Source organism: Eschrichtius robustus, chromosome 2, assembly GCF_028021215.1.
Source record: "Eschrichtius robustus isolate mEscRob2 chromosome 2, mEscRob2.pri, whole genome shotgun sequence".
NCBI lineage: Eukaryota > Metazoa > Chordata > Mammalia > Artiodactyla > Eschrichtiidae > Eschrichtius > Eschrichtius robustus.
The window spans coordinates 127,366,692-127,388,870 of record NC_090825.1 but is presented as its reverse complement, the minus strand read 5'-3'; the positions used below and the strand labels follow the sequence as shown (position 1 = coordinate 127,388,870).

General features: G+C 41.7%; 1 protein-coding gene across 1 annotated transcript; it reads right to left on the bottom strand.

Moving 5' to 3' along the window:
* Positions 1 to 271: 271 nt before the first annotated feature.
* LOC137759688 (zinc finger protein 300-like) lies at positions 272 to 15,842 on the bottom strand. The gene is made up of 5 exons (XM_068536237.1): positions 15,788 to 15,842; positions 13,692 to 13,736; positions 12,820 to 12,946; positions 12,434 to 12,529; positions 272 to 318 (listed from the first exon to the last, which is right to left on the bottom strand). Exons 1-5 carry the CDS (start codon positions 15,794 to 15,796, stop codon positions 287 to 289), a joined length of 309 nt encoding a protein of 102 aa, XP_068392338.1. The 5' UTR covers positions 15,797 to 15,842; the 3' UTR covers positions 272 to 286.
* Positions 15,843 to 22,179: the final 6,337 nt, after the last annotated feature.

Sequence of the window (22,179 nt, the reverse complement as noted above, 5' to 3'; positions counted from 1 at the left end):
AATTGTTGCTTTATATAATTTTATGTCTTTCTGGCTGTGCCACGGGACATGCGGGATCTTAGTTCTCCGACCAGGGATCGAACCCATGCCCCCTGTAGTGGAAGTGCCGAGTCTTAACCACTGGACCACCAGGGAAGTCCCTAATTTTATGTCTTTTGAAGAAACTAAGAGAAGAAAGGATACACACAAATAATCTTAAAAAAAAACCCAAACATTTATCATTTCTGGTACTCTTCAGTTCTTCCTGTGGTTTCAAGTTACCATCTGATGTCACATCCTTACTCCCCTAGAACTTCTTTCTTTCTCCCTTCCTTTGCACTGTAAAATATATTATACCTCTATATGTTATAGGCCCAATACTTCAATCTTTTAAAAACAGGTTTATGGAGATATAGTTCACACACCATACAATTCACCCATTTAGAGTATACAATTCAATGGTTTCGGTATATTTACAGACATGTGCAGCCATCTCCGCAGTCAATATCAGAACATTTTCATCACCTCAGAAAGACATTTGATATCCTTTAGCCATAATCCCCTTATCTCCTCATCTCCTCCTCCAACCCTAAGCAACCACTAGTCTACTCTTTGTCTCTGCAGAATTGTCTATTCTGGACAGTTCATATAAATTGAATTATGTGATATGTAGTCTTTTGTGACTGGCTTCATTTACTTAGCATGTTTTCAAGCTTCATCTATGTTGTATTGTGTATTTCATTCTGTTTTATGGCTGAATAATATTCCATTACATAGATATACCACATTTTGCTTATTCATTCATCAGTTGGTGGACATTTAGGTGGCTTATACCTTTTAGTTATTGTGAAGAGTAGTGCTTTGAGCATTTGTGTACAAAGTTTTGCATGAACATATGTTTTCATTCCTCTTGGGTATATACGTAGGAGTGGAGTTGCTGGGTCCTATGGTAACTCTATGTTTGGTCATTTGAGGAACTTGCAGAGTGTTTTCCAAAGTGGCTGCATCATTTTACATTCCCACCAGCAAGCAGTGCATGTTGTCTACAAGAAACTCACTTAAAAATAAAGATACAGATTAAAAGATAATTCCTCCCTCCCATCCCTATGACATTGCTGTTATTCCTTTCACTTACCCATAGGCTGTAATCAACCAATATACTGCCATTATTATTTTGAACAAACTTATCAGTTAGATCAATAAGACTAAGAAAAATAAAAAATTGTATTTTGCCTTAATTTATTCTTTCTCCAACACTCTTCCTTCTCTTATGGAGATCTTGAGTTTCTTTTCTTTTCTTTTTATAAATTTATTTTTGGCTGCGTTGGGTCTTCATTGCTGCGCGCCGGCTTTCTCTAGTTGTAGCGAGCTGGGGCTACTCTTCATTGCGGTGCCCGTGTTTCTCATTGCGGTGGCTTCTCTTGTTGCGGAGCAAGGGCTCTAGGTGCGCGGGCTTCAGTAGTTGTGGCTCACAGGCTCTAGAGTGCAGGCTCAGTAGTTGTGGCGCACGGGCTTAGTTGCTCTGTGGCATGTGGGATCTACCCGGACCAGGGATCGGACCCGTGTGCTCTGCATTGGCAGGCGGATTCTTAACCACTGTGCCACCAGGGAAGTTCCGAGATCTTGAGTTTCTGACCTGTATCATTTTCCTTCTTTCTGGGAAGATATTTTAACCTTTCTTGCAAGACAGGTCTACTGGCAACAAGTTCCCTCAAATTTTGTTTGAGAGAGCATTTCTCCTTAAACTTTTGAAGGGTCTGGTATCTTTTTTCTGACACCACTCCTGATGCCAAATGTGCAGGTTTTTTTCTACACCAACTCTGCAACACCAATTTTATGTTTACCTGGCTAGCAGTTTGGCTGAGTTTTTTGTTTGCTGTAGCTGTAGATGTGAAAGGTAAAATTTCCTCCAGTGTCCTTATTTTTGTCTCCTGTGTTATCTTTAGTTTTCTCTAAACACTTCTGCTCAAATAGCATCTGAGCTTTGCAGTTATTTTAGCTGTAACCCACTGTTATTATACAGTTTGATTGATGTGATGGTAAGATGTGGAGGGAGGGGAGCATTCTATAAGCCTATGATTAGGCGCCAGTCTTTTAGTGAGGCTGTGATTTTAGGCTGTGACTTTTACAAGTGTTCTTAGCTTCTCTTGTCCCCCAGGTGAGACATGAAGGTTAAAGGGGGCCCGTGTTGGATATTTCTTTTCCTCCATGTCAGAGACTAGAGAGGGGCGGAGTGGAATATTTTCCTTCCCTCAAGTTAAAATAGTTTCTTTTGATGCAAGCCCCTCTTAAAAATAGTTCTTCCCTTAGGCTCTGGTGAAAACAGTTTCTTTGGATGCAAGTCCTATCTTAAAAAGAACAGAATCCTCTGGGTATATTCCAAAATGGTTACTTTTCTGCTCCCTCTGTCAGAAGCAGGAAGGAACTTTTTTCTGATCGTTACCAGAAGAACTTGGTGGGGGGGGGGTCCTGGAGATGACTCATGAAAGTGTGGAGGTCCCCCTAAGACTGAACTCTGAGAGTTTTTAACTCTCAGTCTACTTCACATTGAGTCTCCAGCAATTCATCAATTACAATCTAAGTGTTCCTACCTATACTGGCTCCTCTAGTGAGCTTGTTCCTAGTAACCTCTCCGTATCTTCCTTTTTCTCTAGTTTTCAGGGAAGCAGTTTGTCCTGTAACCCAAATTCTCTACAGGAAGTGAGAAGAATTGTTGATTTCCAACTTGTTCAGAATTTTTTTCTTGTTGTGAAGATGATAGTGACAAATTCTAAGATTTTTCTGTCAGATAAGAAACCAGAAGTCTGCTCAGTTCAATTTACTTCATTCTTTTTTTCTCTCTGTTCTCAGATCGTAATATCTCTAATGATCTATTTTCAAATTCACTCATTCTTCTGCCAACTTAAATCTACTGTTGATCCCCTACAGTGAATCTTTATTTCAGGTATTGTACTTCTTAACTCCAGAATTCGTTTGGTTCTTTCAAATAATTTTATCTATTGACATTCTCTATTCATGAGCTACTTTCATGAACATAGTTTCCTTTAGCTTTTGAACATATTTATAATAGCTTTTTTTGCAGTGTTTGCCTTAAAAGTTCAACATTTGGGCCTCCTCAAAGGTAGTTTCTATTGCCACTGTTTTTCCTGTACAAGGGTTATACTATTCCGTTTCTTTGAATCTCTCATAGTTTTTGAGATACTATATTTTAGGAACTTTGGGTTCTGATATATCCCCTTCAGGGCTTGTGAATTTGCTCTGTTTTATTTTGTTAGTTTTTTAAAGTAGCTTGCCTGGACTAATTTTGTGAAGTCTATTTTCCTCCACAGTGTATAGTCTCTGATGTTACTGCTCAGTTCCTCCATCTCCCACCCCAAGCCTGGCTTCCTAGAAGTCACCCCTGGGTCCAAATTATTGTAATGTTCAGCCAGTGATTGGTCAGAGGTGCGCCTAAGTCCCTTGAGCCAGTAAAGCTTCCACTCTCTGCTAATGGATCTGTGTGTGACTTAGAGAATTCTTTCAAGTCTGGCCTAGGTTCAGTTAGTGACTATACCTTTCAAGTGCCTGCTCCAGTTGGTTCTGAGTGTGAAACCTAGGTGTGTGCACAGCCTTCCAGACAGGGATAACTGTGATCTTCCAGGGCACTTTTTAAGCTATTTCTCTGGTTCCCTCTGTTAAACTTTCGGGTGGCCTATTTCATTTGTTGCTACTTATTTTATGGAATAGAATTCTAATTGCTTGCCGCTAAGATCTCTGTTTTCAACAATGTCTGAAGTCAAGCATTCCTCCACACTGTGTACTAAATAAAGTCAGGTCCCTCTGTGGAGCTCTGGAGCTTCCAGTCCTCCCTCTTGCCTCTCTCCCTGCACAGATGTCTACACTACTGCATTGGAGCTGAGGAAGCTTCTTGGTTTCTCCTCTTGGCATGGAAATTCCTCCCTGCAAGTGGGATTTGGGAGGAGAAATGGAAGCCCGAGGTCTTTTTGATTTACTCCTCCCAGTATGGAACCTCTGCTCTATAAGTGGGAGTTGGGAAAACAGGCTGCTGTCCTTTCAACTTTTGGTCCCCCGTCACCCCCTGGCGTGGAACATTTGCCCTACAAACATAAAGCCTGGAGGGGGGTGGATCAGGGCCCCAGTATTCTTGGCCTACCTTGTCTTGGGTAGAGCTACTGTATAAGAAAGAGCTAGGCTGGGTACGGGAGCCCAAGTCTTCCCAGTTGGAGCTGACTAAAATTGAGCTCCTGTAACATGGAGCTGGGGTGGGCAGATGAGACACTTTGAAGATATCAGGCTTCAACAAGATCTTTCTTCTAAGTCACTTTATTTCACTGAAAGGTTTATCAGGTTGTCGATTCTCAAAACCTTTTAAATCGTTCTCAACTATTAGAAGTCTAGAAATAATTAAAGAAAAAAATTCTGTAGGGGGACTTCCCTGGTGGTGCAGTGGTTAAGAATCTGCCTGCCAATGCAGGGGACATGAGTTTGAGCCCTGGTCCGGGAAGATCCCACATGCCGCAGAGCAACTAAGCCCATGTGCCACAACTACTGAGCCTGCACTCTAGAGCCCGCGAGTGACAACTACTGAGCCCGCGTGCCACAACTACTGAAGCCCACGCGCCTAGAGCCCATGCTCCGCAACAAGAGAAGCCACCGCAGTGAGAAGCCTGCACACCTCAACGAAGAGTAGCCCCCGCTCACCACAAGTAGAGAAAGCCCGCGCACAGCAACGAAGACCCAATGCAGCCAAAAATAAATTAATTAATTAATTAAAAAAAATTCTGTAGGGCCCCAAATTTCTGGACTATTTGCTTTTATTTTGGCTTGTCAATCACTAATTTTTCCTGAGTTTATCTCCTTCTTATAAAAGCTTGCCAAATGCAGCTAATGTCAGTGAGCAAATATTACTAACACTCTGTTCTCTAATATCTTCTAGAGCTGTTAGCACAGTAGGTGTATGTAAAGGGGACAATTTTACCAATTGTTTTGCCAGCTTGTCATCATCTTTTCAGCCTTTGACATGTTTTCTCACTGCCCAAGTGCTAGGCCAATGTCACATATTTTATTTTCTGTTACATAGGCAATACACTTCTAGGACTAACCCCTAAATCAGTGACTTAATATAGGGGCAATGTAGGGCAGTGGTTCCAGGCTCATATCCTTGTGAGAATGAAACACAATGATGCATGTGACACCCCTCCCCCAAGTTCTTTCTATCTCCCTCTATCACAGACCTGATTACAGTGAATCGTTTCCCTGTCTATCTTTCTAATTAGAATGAAAGTTCCAATTGTACCCTTGGAAAACATAAAAATAGCTAACATCTTATGAATACCGTACATATACTATCTTGTATAATCTTTGCAATAACCCAACAAATTAGGGCGTTGTTATCTCTAATTCACAGAAGAGAAAATAAGGCTCAAAGCAGATCTAGAATCTAGAATCTGGCTGCCTGCAGAACGAGAGCTTTTACACCACCTCTTGTATGTTTTTCACCTGTGTACATAATTCTCTGTTAAAACTCACTTTAGGAAAAAATGAGGTTGCATTTAAAATTAATAAATAAGGGAGAAGTTGATTTCTAATGCCATGGATGTTTACATGGAAATTTACAGGGTATCTACCCCCCACCATTGAATGGATTTTATTTTTTAAAATGAATATTTCTCTCTGAAAAAAGTCTCTATATTTCTGAACTGTAAAATCCTTATGAAAAGTATTTCTTACTATTCTATCACAGGTGAATTAGGAAATGCCAAATAGATAGAAATGGTACATAGTACAACAAGCCCCCAATGATATTGTTAGATTATGTAGTACTTATAGTTTGTATACTCAAACTTATGAAGTAATCCAGTGAAAATGAATAATAGTATGTATATTAATTTGCTAGGGCTGCCAAAAAAACATGCCACAGACTGGCTGGCTTAAAAAACAGAAATCTATTTTCTCACAGTTATGGAGGTTGGAAGTCCAAGATCAAGGGGCAGGCAGGGTTGGTTTCCTCTGAGGTCACCCTCCTGCTGTCTCTTCACATGGCCTTTCCTCTCTGTATCTGCATCCCTGGTATCCTAATCCCTTCTTATAAGGACACCAGTCAGACTGATTAGGGCCCACCTAATGGCCTCATTTTAACTTAATTACTCTTTAAAGGCCCCATCTCCAAATACAGTCATATTATGAGACACTGGGGGTTAGGGCTTCAACATATAGATCTGAGGGGACAATAACAGTATATAAAAAGAGGGTAATTTAGTCACCAAAAACAACTATGTAAATTGTAGTGAGTGTTGTAAGAGGCCATGGCTATTTTCTTTTGCTCACTCTCATATGATATCTATCTCATATATACTTTATATAAATAACAATACATTTACACACTCTATCACTGATCAAGAAGTAGCAGGAGTCTTTTATATATGCCAACAAACAACAGGAAAAACGTTTATTTTATACTTTAGAATTCTTATTTAGGAGGCTCTATGTTTTGTTACAATTCATACTTTGTTAAAAGAAGAAAAAAATAGGGAATTCCCTGGTGGTCCAGTGGTTAGGACTCTGCACTTTCACTGCCATGGCCTGGGTTCAATCTCTGGTTGGGGAATGAAGATCCCGCAAGCTGTGCAGCACAGCCAAAAAATTAAAAAAATGATAAATAATTAAAAAAAGAGTATTATTTAATGTGGAAAATAATTGGTAATGGCATTCTACATATATAATACTTATTTCATATTCATAATTGTTAGCTTCACGTAAGCAATTCCAATACCTATATGATTTACATTATGTGGTACATAGTGTAATGTAGAACAGTTTGGAATATAATGCTTTCATACTTTGCATACTGTCCATATATGATTTTCTAATTTTGTTTTGACTAGCCCACTTATTAATATTTCAAAAGTCTTTGTAGTCCACAGTAAGCATTTATCCTTAACAAGGAGGTGTACTTTCTGTAATATCTTCTAGAAATACTTTGGCATCACATCTGAAATATGAGTTCTACAGAAACATAGCTACATACTTTTCTAAATTTGTTGAATTAATAGGCTTCTTCTTAAGACTTCTTGATACATAAGGTTTGATTTCCAATGAAGGCTTTCTGTCACTGTAATTTTTAGTTGAAAATATTCCCACATTACTTTCTCTTTTAAGAAACTTTTTCTTTATGAGTCCTCTTATGGCGACAGAGGGCTGAGCTATGTCTGAAGGCTTTCCCACATTGATTGCATTCATAGGGTTTTTCTCCTGTGTGAGTTCTGTGATGTATAATGAGGTCAGACTTCTCAGAAAAGGCTTTTTTACACTCATTACATTCATAAGGTTTCTCCCCAGTATGGATTTTCTTATGTCTAATAAGGCAGGACACTTCACTGAAAGCTCTCTCACACCTGGTACACACATAAGGTTTCTCTCCTGTGTGTATTCTCCGATGTACAAAGAGGTGTGACTTCATGCTGAAGGCTCTCCCACATTCATCACACACATAGGGTTTCTCCCCAGTATGAGTTCTCTGGTGAATATTGAGGTGTGATTTTTGGAAAAATGCTTTCTCACACTCATTACACTCATAGGGTTTCTCCCCAGTGTGAATTCTCTGATGTTCAATGAGGTGTGATTTATGGGAGAAAGCTTTTCTACATTCAGTACACTCATAAGGTTTCTCTAGAGTATGGCTTCTCAGATGTATAACGAGATTTGATTTCTTGCTGAAGCCTTTCCCACACTCAGTACATACAAAGGGCTTTTCTCCTGTATGAGTTCTCTTATGTATAATGAGGTCTGACTTCTGGAAGAAGACTTTTCCACATTCACTACATTCATTCTTTCTTGCATATCTTCTGTTACCACTAAATAAGTCTAAATAGTTAAAACTTCTATGATACGAGTCATGTCTTTGGAGTCTTTGTTTTGAAGAAACAAAGGCTGTGCTCAGATGACATCTATTTTTAAGTGCATTACAATTGTTACCCTTTTCCTCCGTCACAGTTTTCTGGTCAATGAATGCAACATGCCTGAAAAGTGTTCCTTGGTTCTCTTGGTGCCTCTCCATGTGGTCATCAACTTGCCAGACTTTTTCTAGAAGGAAGCATAATAAACTATATGTCGGTGAATATTTCTGCTAATGTATTATGACTCATAACTTTTTGCCCTATTGTGAGATTGAATCTTTACTTGCAGACCCAGTATCCATATCTAAAAGAAATACCAAGGCTAAATGGAATCTATACCCCTGAGCTTAGCAGGAAAGCCACAACTTTTTAAAAAACTGTAGTAGTAGTAAAAGAACTAGATACTATGACAATGAACATAAATATATTTGACTATATGCATACAAGACTTTGTAAAATGGGGAGAAAAATGGAAATAATGCCAAGAAGTAGTAAAAAGGAACAAAGAAGAACAGCTGCTACAGGGTCAATGGGAGGAGCCCATCTAGGAGAAATAAAAGTGACTAGGGTAAAATGGTGATTAGAGGAAATAAAGGAAGGACTGGATGAGCAACAGAGAGATTTGAGCTAGTGTCTCATCAACTCATTGTTGGATTGCTGTAGTTTAATCTTCACTTGTCTCTTTGCTTCCAGTGTCTTTGAGCTCTTGTCTATTCATCCAGCAGCATGAAACTGATTTTATAAAACCATCAATTCTACTTGTAAACAGGAACACTTTTGTAACCAGTATAATGGTAATTCATTCTTGTATAGGTGTGAGGGCGCAGGAATTCCTATGTCCAGTAAGAGGAAAATATGCCATAGGATAAGCCAAACTTGCCTCAGGATTAGAGTCACTGCTAAATTCTGATTACTGAGTGTATCATGTTATTCTACAATAGTTCATAGATACTGAATCAATCTTGACTTTTAAATGCTCTCCCTACCTTGCTCTCTACCTAACACAGAAGGAAAATGAATTGTCGTTAAGCACATGGGCTCTGAATCCTGATTACAATCTTAGTTTCATCACTAGTTAGATGTGTGGCACAGGTCAAGTTAATCTCTTTGGGCCTCAATTTCCCCTTGTATAAAAAAGGATAATAATAGCACCTATCTTACAGGGTTTTGTGAGGATTAAACGAGTCAATTGCTTTAAGTACTCAGAATACTGCCTAGCATGTAATGTTTCACTAGTTAGATATTATTATATTTATTATTACTGATCCTCAGACAACTATGTGCTTGCCACTTTCTGCTTTATATCCTGTTTTCCAAGCTTCTGGATTCTATTAATGTAATCTTAAGCAGTAGATTTCTCACCCTGTATCTAAATTCCTATCAATCTTCATTTTCATCTATTGATATTTTATAAACTTCTGACAGTACCTGACTACTGTTACAATTATGCTACCTATATCCAGAGCAATAAAGGCACTCCTTGGCTCAGAATTTGACAATCCTACTGAGCTTCGTGGCCCAGTTCCCAACATGTAAGTCATCACTCTTTAAAGAAAGAAAGTGAGTAAATTTCTAATCTGTGTCTACCACTGGAACCCCAGAGGCTTCAACACATAACTTTTATCCCAGTGATACTGTGATTTATAATAAGAAATATATATTTCATCTTTGTCCCTGTTTCTGGCACAGAGCTCCAAAAACTCTTGTAATTTCCTAAGTGATGAGAGTCATAACGGTGTCTTTTGTTATGTTAATAAGTGACTTATGGGAAGCATCTAAGGATGGGGGCTGGTTGCCAGTGGAGCCAACCATGTGATTAGAGGGCTGGAACTTTCAGTTCCATGCCTCAACTTCCAGACAGGGGAGAGGGGCTGGAGGCTGAAGTACTCACCAGTGGCCAATGATTTAATCAATCATGCCTATGTAATGGAGCCTCCATAAAAACTCTAAAGGAGGGGGTTCAGAAAGTTCACAGGTTGGGGAACCAGAATGCTTTCATGTACCACCATGCTGGGCCCCAAACTCCATGAGGCCAGAAGTTCCTTGAGTTTGAACTTCTGGCCTCCATACCTGTAAGACAATTAACTTCTGTTGTTTGTGGTAATTTTTAAATTGCAGCCCTAGGAAATTAATACAATGTTAAAAAAAAAAAAAAAGACACTATGACAACGCAAAGGTGATGGTGGGGAGGCTAGAATGCTAGAGAAATGAAGATCAAAAAATCTAGGTCCAACCCCAGTGACTTTTTAGCTGAGATAGAAAAATCCATCTTAAAATGCACATGGAATCTCAAGGGACTCCAAGTAGTCAAACACTCCAAAAAAAGAACAAAGTTGGATAACTAACACTTCCTGATTTTAAAACATACTACAAAACCATAGTGATCAAAAACATTGTGGTAATGACATAAAGACAGACAGATAGACCAATGGAATAGAATAGAGAGCCCAGAAATAAACCCTCATGTATATGGTTAAATGATTTTCTATGAGAGTACCAAGATCATTCAATGGGGAAAGGACAGTCTTTTCAATAAATGGTGCTAGGAAAACTGGATACCTACATGCAAAAGAATGAAGTTGTATCCTTATCTTATGTCATATACAAAAATTAACTGAAAATGGATCAAAGACTTAAAGAGCTAAAATGATAAAACACTTATTTGGGACTTCCCTGGTGGTGCAGTAGTTAAGGCTCTGCACTTCCACTGCAGGGGGTGCAGGTTCGATCCCTGATTGGGGAACTAATTTCCCACTTGACTGCAGCGTGGCCAAAAAAAAAAAAATGATAAAACACTTAGATGAAAATACAGAAAAAAGCCTCATGGAGTTGGATTTGGCAATGATTTCTTGGATGTAACACCAAAAGCATAGGCAACAAAAGAAAAAATAGGTAAACTGGATTTCATCAAAATTAAAACCTTTTGGGTGTCAAAGGACACTATTAAGAAAATGAAAAGGCAACCCACAGAACGTGAGAAAATACTTGCAAATCATATATTTTGTAAAGGATTAATACCCAGAATATATAAAGAAACAACCCAGTTTTAAAATAGGCAAAGAGGGGCTTCCCTGGTGGCACAGTGTCTAAGAATCCACCTGCCAGTGCAGGGGACACGGGTTCGAGCCCTAGTCTGCGAAGATCCCACATACCATGGAGCAACTAAGCCCGTGTACCACAACTACTGAGCCTGCGCTCTAGAGCCCGCAAGCCACAACTACTGAAGCCCGTGCGCCTAGAGCCTGTGCTCTGCAACAAGACAAGCCACTGCAATGAGAAGCCCACGCACCGCAAGGAAGAGTAGCCCCCGCTCGCCACAACTAAAGAAAACCTGCACAGCAACAAAGACCCAGCACAGCCAAAAATAAAATAAAATAAAATAAATACATTAAAATAAAATAAAATAGGCAAAGAACTTGAATAGACACTTCTTCAAAGAAGATATACAAATGGCCAATAAGCACATGAAAAGATGCTCAACATCACTAATCACTAGGGAAATGCAAATCAAAACCATAATGAGATACCACTTCATACCAATTAGGATGACTATTTACTTAAAAAAACTAGAAAATAACAAGTGTTGGTGAGGATATGGAGAAATTGGAACACTTGTGCATTGTGGTGGGAATAAAATTGTGCAGTAGCTGTGGAAAATATCATGGGAATTCCTTAAAAATGTAAATAGAGAATTACCACATGATCCAGCAATTTCCCTTCTGAGTATATACCTGAAAGAATTGAAAGCAGGGACTCAAACAGATATTTGTACACCAATGTTCAAAGAAGCATTATTCACAACAACTAAAAGGTAATAACTCAAAATGTTCACTGGTAGATGAATGGATAAATTAAATGTGGTATATACTACAATGGAATATTATTCAGCCATAAAAAGGAATGACACTCTGACACATGCTACAATATAGATGAACTTTGAGATATTATGCTAAGTGAAATAAATCAGACACAAGAGGACAAATATTCTAAGATTCCACTTATATGAAGTATCTAGAATAGTCAAATTCATAGCTATAGAAAGTAGAATAGTGGGTACCAGTGGCTGGGGGAAGGTGGAACAGAGAGTTATTTTTTAATGGTTTCAGTTTGTGATGATGAAAGAATTCTAGAGATGGATGGTGGTAATGGTCTCACAACAATGTGAATGTACTTAATACCACTAAACTGTACACTTAAAAATGCTTAAAATGGTAAATTTTATGTTGTCTATATTTTGCCACAATTTTAAAAAAGAGAAAAATATCTTCTCAAGGTCCTAAATGAAGTTGATAGGGATGACAGGCAGAATACACCTTAAGGAGAAAATGTAACTCTCTAACAGCCATGCAAAAAAACCACATTAATATGTGAAGGTGGTACACAGAAATGGTGTTCAGGTAGACATGAAACTTAAGTTAACTGTCCCCAGTTATTTCCAAAGGTCCAAGGCCTTTAAGAAGAGAATCTGAAGCATATTTCTCAAAGATGTCAGCCCTCATTAACCAACTGTGAACTTCATTTCATTCACTTCCATCCACACAACTCTTCACCTAACTCACCTGGGTATCTCCAACTTGAGATTTCTCTCTCCACCATCCATGGTTCTTCTCCTTGTTCCAATTTGTGGATCACAGCAGGCTTGATGGTTTTATATCCTGTCAATGAGAAATGATAAGGGATTTGGACCTAGCTACTTGGGCTTCAGGGCCTTTGAACTCTCAGCTTCATCAGGGACTGCCTGATAAAGGTGCTCATTTGTACCTTAAAAAGAGGTTTTTTAAACAAACGTGTAGCCATATCTCCCCAAAGATTGTCAGTTGTCATCAACTGAGACACAGAGCCACACTAGTAAAAGTATTTCAGAGGGCTGGCAATTTGGAGCAACTGAGAAAGGAAAAGCAGTCAACCAGGCGCATACCAATCAACACTGGGAAATGGTCCTCACCCACTGAGATGAGGTTGATATAGTTCTCCAGCATCACGTCCTGGTACAGATCCCTCTGGGAAGGGTCAAGATACCGCCACTCCTCCTGGGTGAAATCCACAGCCACGTCCTTGAATGTTACTGGTCTCTGTAACAACACATTGCTATTCCAACTAAAATGATCTATAATGCATAAAATGGAAAAAAATGCATGGCAACTTGTTTCTAACCATGTTCATTAGTTGACAATGCTTCCCAAAATTTAGTCCCACTTCGTTTTTGGAGATATTACACTAAACTGGTCTCATTCTGTTTCTCCAGCACTGTGCTTTGATGCCTGTTTGTCTAGATTTATGTTCCATTTTGTGCATGACACAAAACTCATATTTGAAATACTTTATACTTGTGAAATAATTACCCATTAGGCCATTCATTTAATAATAAGTCATTAAACAAATATTTACTGAGTACCCACTACATGTCCAGAACTGACTGTCCTAAATGCAAAGGATCAAATAATGGAAGCTGATCCAATTTGCCAATATGTCAAGCCATAGAAAAAATGCTTACTCAGTGTCAAAAGTTATACAATGAGAAGGCACTGTTCAAACCGCTCTTGATAAGCTTTTTCACGAAGAATAAAACACTTTAATTCTCAATGTTTTAAATTACAGTGTACTAAATATTTGTTTTTATTATTTTTCATTTCCCTATACTTGTATAACCAAGAGAGGATTCAATGTTTTGACAAAAAAGTTTAAGGTCACAGAATAATTGTAACCAATGGGGGAAATCTCATTGATTATTAAGATTGCTTTGAACTATTTCAGCTCATGTGGTCATTTTTACAATCCTGTACTACTGTTCCTGTATAGCAAAACAAACTAACTCACCTGGGACTTGGTCATTTTCTGTAACCCTTGGGTGAAGGCAGAGATCTATGAAGACAGAGATAGGTTTAAGAGAATGAGCCATGTGAGACCAGGTATGACTTGAAGATTCCAGAATCACTGGTGTAATAAACCCTGACACAGGTGACCAAACAACCCATACACAGCTGCCTCAACAGTTGGGTTGAAGAAGCCACTGTGGGAGAATTTCCCCCGGGTCCTCCAGAATTCATTGAGAGAAAACCACAGATATTTGCACTAAGATTTAGCTACAAGGATATCTGTTGTAGCACTTTTTAACATACTTAAAGTTGGAACAAATTAAAGAACTGGTTAGTCAAATAGATATATACCCCCCAAGTAAATGTGTAATCATCAAAAATGATGTTGTCAGAAATTTATCAAAATGTAAGTGGTAGTTGATGTACACCCTTCTCTGACCCTCTAGTCATGCACTCTGTGGACTCCAACCAGGGCTCTAGGAATAGAGACAGGCTACAGTTTGAAAGCAGGATGCACCAGTATTGGGTTCTCAGTGGGACCAAGGATCTAGGCAAAGACATCTATAGACTTGGAAATATAGTGTCCACATGGTGAGATCCATTCAACAGTCTGTATGGAATCTGCCCCAGGGGAACTGAGGTGCAGGTCCCTGTGGTTTAAGCTGAGGAGGAGCAGAGTTCAGTCAAATGCTGTGTTTTAGGCTGGGAGACATGTTGTAAAAAGTAGGAGAGTTGGAAACAAATATCTGGGCTTGAATTTACCTCCTGGCTATTTGACCTTGAGCAAGTCACTTCACCTTCCTGAGCCTCAGTAAAATTGGAAATAATACCTGTGTTGTACCAGTGACTTTACCCACCCACCCCTTTTTAAATTAAGCTAACAAATATATTTTACAAAACAACCTAATGTTAATGTAGGGGTGTGTGTGTGTGTGTGTGCACACTCACGTCCATGCTAGCTGTTCCCTCTGGCCAGCACACACTTCCACTATTTCATCAAGACTTTCATCAAATACCAAGGAGGCCTCCCTGTCTACCTAATTTAAAATTAACCCTTCTCCCATTTCCCTTAACCTGATCTACTTTTTCTTTGTGTATAACACATCACCTTCTAGTATACTACATAATTTACTGATTTTATTATGCTTATTGTTTATTGACTATCTCTACTTAACTAAAACTAAAATTTCATAAAGGCAGGGATTTTTGTCTGAATAGTCAATAGCCAGCACCAGGAACAGTGTTTGGCTCATAGATGTTCAAAAAAATAGTCATTGAAAAAAAATACATATGTAGCTATAGTAAGTTTCATAAAACAATGCTTATCACATGGGATACATATGTGATATTTTACAGCATTTTATTTTTTTAAATGTTCACATACAAGAGTACATACTATAGGATTCCATTTATATGATGTTCTAGAAAGGCAAAATTAAACTGTAGAAAGTGGAAAACTGGTTGTTTCTCAGCATACGGGGGGAATGATTGACTGGGAAGGTTCAGAACTTTCTGGGGGATTAAAATGTTTTGTATTTTGATGGTGTGGTGGTTAAATGGGTGTATACAACAATTTTTACATTTTTATTCTCTGTAAGTTACGTGCAAATTATTCTACGTAAATTATAACCCAACTTGTAAAAAGTACTGGCAAATAAAAATACTAGTCTTTACTAACTGAACAGATTTCATCACCCATACTCAGGACCGTACTGGGTTTCAACCCATAGTTTGAAAAACTGACTTACGGGGTTGCTGTGGGGTTAAAGCTAGACACCTTTGGAAAAGCAGGTAGCATTCCACCGGCAACAATTCAGACCTTCAGTAAAGCTTGGTTCTCTTTTCACACCCCGGAGGGCGCTCCGGTCGTTAACCACTTGTGCGCTCCGGCCACCGGTGGATGCGCTCCGGGTCGCCACACTTGCAGAGCCCCCGCATCGCCCGATCCCCGACCCGCAAGAACGCAGTCCCGGGAGCCCGTCCAGCCGGGGCTCACGGACTCGGGCTGGGAAGGGTCACTGTAGCTTTTGACACACGCCGGTCCACGCCTCTACCCCGAAGCCCGGCTGAGCCCTATTATTCCCCACCCCTTCATACCCACGCCATCTTCCTCTGCACGGCGCACCTCCAGCCCCGACCAAGGCCAGCCAGGTGAGGGGCTTAACCTCTCGGGACTCACACCCGCGCGGAGTCACCACCGTGAGGACTTGGAGGGCACACATGCGCAGAAGAAGCCGCCTCGCGCGGGACTCGCTGAAGCGTGTTCCCTCCGACTGCAAACTACATCTCCCAGAATGCTCGCGCTGAGGTGCCGCACATGCGCAGCGAGAGGCCAGGCGCGCGTGAGGTGTGGTCCCGGCGCGTTCCACCTAATTCCAGCACTGCGTTTCCCGCCGCGGTCCCCAACCCACTTGCCGGCAAAAGGTCCACTGGGGGATGAGGCACAGGCGCACTGTGCCAGGAATCTTGCGGTGGCGTCCGTACCTACTCCGTTTTAAGAACTGTCCCGGCAGGCTCGGCTTTCACTAGAAATTTGAGGACTTAACTCTGGAATTTGAGTTTGAGCCCAAGGCTTTTCGTTGTGGGCCTGTGAGTATGAAGTTACGACAAAATGGGAACTACATCTTACAGATTTCATTAAAATGCTTGCAAATTGAAGCTAACAGTGGTTGAAGTTAGTACTGACTGAGTGGGATAATTCCGAAGAACACAAACACAAATTTATATTGATTACACACATATGGTGACCAATAGCTAACTCGTCTGGGTAATATTTAAAGAGAAAAATTTGAAAAAGCTTGGAGACAGATTTCCTCCTCAGGGGAGTTCAATATTAAGAAGGTGTGTTCCCGACCCTTTGGAGTCGGGCCCCAAGAAGGGTCTACTTCAGAAGCAAAAGAAAGCTTTATTCTTTGGTCAAAGAATGGAGACGTGCAAACTGGTGCTGTAGAGCACACGTTCTCCTGGAAAGACCATTAGCGGGGCTACTTTATAGGGTTCTTGTCAGTGGCGGGCGGGGTGGAGATCTCCCGGGTGAGGGGCAGGCGTGTTGCTCACGCACCTCAGACTGAAGTGCCGGGTACAGCGTCTGCACACGACCTGCTGCTGCCACCGCCATCTTGAATTGAATGTCGTGCGCAGGCTTCTGCTCACCTCAGGCCAGGCTGGGGTGTCCAGCACAGCGCTTCTGCTCTGGGAGCTCTAATGCGATAGGTTAGGTGCAAGGCCTCTGCACACGGCCCTCTACAGGCCAGTGAAACTGGACTAAGCACAAAAGAAGAGGTTAGACCTTATCACTTAGATTCCATCTTATTTTCCCCAGGGGACACTAGTGGCCTTTGCCAGTGGCAAATCCCCCCTCTTTCTTTTGACCTGCCCCTCGTTCTTGACGGGTGCTGAGGGGCGAGGCTCTGTCTTCTGCAACTGCTTCCTGCCGAGTTTGGGTGTTGTCATAACCCCAGGTGGAGGAGCACAACTTCTCTCCTGCTGCCTTGAGATATGTTTGATTGTTGACTGGCCTCAGACCTGACTTTGTATCCCTTAGCGACCACCATTTGAAGTTTTATAGATTCTAATCTTTTGGAGACAAAGGACACCAGACAATTTAAACTACATGGCCCAAATATCAGCAAGAGGACAATGGTTCTTAAGGGGCCCAGGTAACGTAGAAACCAAGGATGCTGGGGAGGGCTTGTTTTACCCTGCTCCAAAATTTGTTCGGCCAGGTTAGGCTGGCTGGCTTCTGTTAGCCAAGTTGGTTTTTCTAGTAGTCTGTCTACACTTTTTTCAATCAGGCCACTTGCACTGATGTAAAAAGCAACATGTTGTATTGACGTGCACAGACCCCCCCTCCCTGGTCAGCCAACAGATAATCTAGGGCAATCCAGTTATCCTAAAATCCCTATTGCTTGGCATATACAGTTACTTATCTTTTGCCTTTTTTCGGAAAAGAAGTTTTAGGTTGGAGAGAGGTTCACAAGAGTAGTGTGGAGCGGGGGGGTGGGGGATGGTGTCTGTTGTCTTGGGTTATTTCTCCAGAGGTTGGGGCTCAGGAGCCCTCTTCATTCGAGTGTGGTGTACCCACGGAGTGATACCCTGCAACTTCAGGGCAGAATGGGTGGTTAGGATCACTAAGTGTGGTCCGTTCCACTTAGGAGTGAGCTGATCTCGTGGGCTGCCTGTTTTCCATGTTTTTAGGTACACCCACTCTGCTGGCTGGAAGGGATGTAGGGCCAGGTCAGTGTGTGCAGGCCGCTCGTGGTTACCATATTCTGTGAGAGCTTTCATGGTTTCTCCTACTTGGAGAGCTTGAGTTGTTTCATTCCAAGGGGGTTAAGGTGTCCCTTCTTGGGCTTGGGGAATGGATCTACCATTCATGAGTTCAGATGCATTTAAGTTTAACTTATCCACACCGGGGGCTAACCACATGTAGAGCAGAGCAGTCAGAAGAACCTTAATCCAGTTTTCTTGACAGGCTGAGTGGAAGGTCCATTTTATGCCCAGGGCACTCACTATCCCCTTCGTCACTTGAGACACAAATGCTGGATCATTATCATTTTGTAGGGATCCTGGGAGCCCAAACCTGGGGATTATTTCTTTTAGTAATGCCTTAGTCACTTCAGCTGCCCTTTCAGTTCTAGTGGGGAATGCTTATATCTGAAATTGTCCGGTACTCTCAGTGTGACAGTGAAATCAATCTGTCAGTGTTCTCCAGGGTCTGTCCCTCTGGTTTGAATGGGTCTTATCTGGGGGCCTCTGGGGGCTCTGGTGTTGGGGTTATTTACTGCACCAATGGGGCAGGTCTCAACTACCCAACCGATTATGTTTTTCATGCCTGGGGTCACCGTGATCTCAACCAGCTAATTATCTAGGACTTCCCTCCCATAGTGAGATCCTTAGTGGTCCTCCCTGATGGCTTGGCAAGCTACAGTTTGGGGCATTAACTAGCCACCCATGACTCCCCAAATCCCTATTGAAGCCCCGTTTTGGGGTTTTGTCTAATATTTCTTTTGTGTAGATTGGGGAATAATTGGATGGATCTGACCTTCATAGTATGAAGGGTAGTTGCCAAGTTACTGGTTCTAGGGCCACCTTTTTGGCAGTTGTTTCCCATTATCCTCTGCATCCTCCTTTTGGTGACCCCAGCAATGAATCATTGCCACATTTTTTGGAATCTGTACTGCTTCTGAGAGTTTCAGTGTGCTTAAGCCATGTACCACTTGTTTATTCTCTGCAGTAAGCATAACTCTTTCTCTCCAAATAGCCCTGTGTCTGTGTAGGGTGGCATATGCATACCAGGAATCTGTATAAATATTTAAGGCCTTCCCTGTCCTGAGCTCTAAGGCTTGGGTGAGGGCCATCAGTTTCACCTTTTGGGCTGAAGTCCCTGGGGGTAGGCCTCTTCATTCTATGACTTGGGTCTGGGAGGTTATTGCATATCCCACCAGGCTTTTTTCCTCCCTCATAAAACTACTCCTCTTCAGCGTTTGGGAGAGGCTTGATTCCTAGGTTGGTGTAACTGGGATAGACTGTGTCTATTGTTTCTATACACTCATGTTCTAAGGGCCCTGTTTCTGTAGGTAGTAAGATGGCAGGATTTAATGTACGACAGGTTTGACAGGTTTTTTGTTTTGTCTTGTTTTGTTTTTTGGCTGCGCAGCGCCCCAGTGAAAGTGCTGACTCCTAACCACTGGACCACCAGGGAAGTCCCAGTGTACGACAGGTTTTCATAGTAACCACTAAGGTGTCCAAAAGTGTAGCCTGGACTTGAATTGACCTGGGGGATAGCATTCTGTTCCCTTAGGGCTTACTAATGCTTGAAACTGGTGTGGAGTTCATATGGTGATTGGCTGTCCAAACATTAACTTCTCAACCTCCTTTAGCAGGGTTGCAGTAGCTACTACTGCCTGTAGGCAAGGAGACCATCCCTTAGCAGTTTGACCTAATTGTTTAGATCTGTCCAGGGAAGTTTGTCCTCAGCCATTAACATTACCATCTTGTGCCACCTGTCTAGGGGAATGCCAGTCTCCAGTTTGTCTCCCATTAGGTGGATAGTAACTCCCAATTTATGTAAGGTATCCCTTCCTATCAGGGATATAGGACATTTGGGAATGTGTAGGAAGGAATGGGTGACGTGTTTGTCCAATTTGCATTTTAATGGCTCTATGAATGCCCGTTCTTGGGCCTTCCCTGATACTTCCATAATTTTACAACTCTTATGACTGAGTGCCTGATCCGGTGTTCAGAACTGAGAAAGTGGCACCAGCGTTGACTAAGAATTCAACAGACTTTTCCCCAATGTCCAGTCTCAGACGGGGCTCCTCGGGGGTCAGTTGGAGTGCTGGCTTAGGAGCCCCTGGCCCCATTATTCTTCATCTGTTTGGACCACCTGCCTTCGAGGGTTGTGGCCGGGTTCTGCCATTTCCATCCGCCTTGGGGGGCACTGACGGCATTGTCTCTTCTAGTGTCCCTCTTGTTTACATATGGCACACTGATTGGGTCCTAGTTTCCTTGACTTGCTGTACCTTGGTGGAGGCTGGGGATCACTCATCAGGTCAAGAATCTCCGTGGGTAGTTAGTTCAAATTCCCATGCCATCTGGTTGACACTGAAGGGCAACAACCAGTAGGTGGGCTTGCCTCCGGGCCTTTTTGTCCTCTATATTTTGGTTTTTAAACACCCAGTAGGCAACCTCAACAAGGTGAGAGGTAACATGGTCATAATATTCACACTGTTAGAAATTAAACTAGTACTATATCAGTACAAAGCACCACAGTTAATCCACAGACAAGGCCATAGACTAATTATTAAAGCTTATGATTGCAATGCATTTAAATTGTACACTTAAATTGTATCACTCCGGAGTGATGCAACAGTGGATAAACCATTTTTGTAAACTGCAAATCATGACTGCCAGCATCAACAGCCAAGGGAAAAAGTGTTTTCCACTTGAGAGGAAAACAGTGTTGCTTACACCTTTACTTTTGGGGCCACGTTATGGGTTTTGTACTTATTCTCCAACTTTCCCCAGCCATCCTCCCAAAGCAGGACTTTTAAGTCCCTGGGAGGGATTTCCTGGGGCAGTTCCAGGCAAAACTTTATGGTGGCTCACTCCACCTCAGTCTTCTCCTTTCATTTCTCCTTTTTTCTGTCTGTCAATCTCCCCTTCTCCTTCATTCTCCTTTGCCTCTGTCCTCAGTCTCTCACTCTCAGTCCCTCATTCTCCCCACTTTTGTCCTCTAGTCTCCATTTTCTGTTCTTATGCCTTATGTCTTTTTGTCCCTTAGGCTTCCTTTCTCTTTTCCTCAGTTTCTCCTTTATTTTGTGTTTCAGTCTCCTCTTCCCTGTGTCAATTTTCTTTTTTTAAAAAAATAATTTTATTGAAGTAATATTGTGGTAGTTTGTGCCTTACAGCAAAGCAGCAAAGTGATTCAGTTATGCATATATATATATATATATATATATATATATATATATATATATATATACACACATAGATACTCTTTTTCCTATTCTTTTCCATTATGGTTTATTACAAGATATTGAATATAGTTCCCTATGCTATACAGTAGAATCTTGTTGTTTATCCATCAATTTTCCTTTTTTTCTTCAATCACCCCCTGCGATTTATTACCATAATTGTAATTTCCCCCAGGAGGATTCCCTATAATAATTAGCATAAGTAGCTGTTCATGCCCCTCTCCGATGCCCAAGTCTTCCATCACTTTTGCCGCTCTCCCACACTGGAACCTCCTGGACCATTTACCAGACCTTTTCAGTAGACTCTCCTACGAAAGGATTGCACCATTCCAAATTCCTCTTACACCAGTTACAGTCTTCCAGTAAAGTACTGTCCTACTGCAGATTCTTCCCCAATCCTGTAAAGTCTCTCTGCAATAGCTTCTACCTTACCCATTTGTATAATTCTTTTTGTCATCTTTTCCCCCTCCCCTCGCTGCCGCGGTGGTACAGCCCAGCCTCAGGTTCCGAATAAACCGAATTCCTCTGCTTGTACGGAACTGGCCGGCCTCTCAAGATGGCGGCTTCCACTGAGACACAGCGCATGGGGGCGGCCATATTGCCTCCTGAACAAAGCCGCCCAGGGTGTGGAGCGGGCAAAACTGCCCGGTACGGAACAGCGCAGGCCCGGGAGCCTCGTGCTTTGCTCACCCAGATAGGAAGCGGGAGAGTTCGCTGCTATGAATGTGACGTCCGTACTGGGATAAGCTGTGGCGGGCGTTTTGGGACCTGATAATCGAGCTGGGGGTCAGAAGGGATTTATGGCTTGAGACCTGAGGAAGACTGAAATTGTTACTGGGGCGGGGGTCCATGAGGGTCAGTAATTGAAGGTCTGTGGGGTCAGTGATGGGGAGTCTCTAGGATGAGTGTTGGGTATGTATGTGGATCAGTCATAGGGAGAGCTGTGATATTTGTGGGTCAGGGATGGCGGGCCTGTGCGCTGATGGGGTATCCGTGTGGCCAGTGATTTGT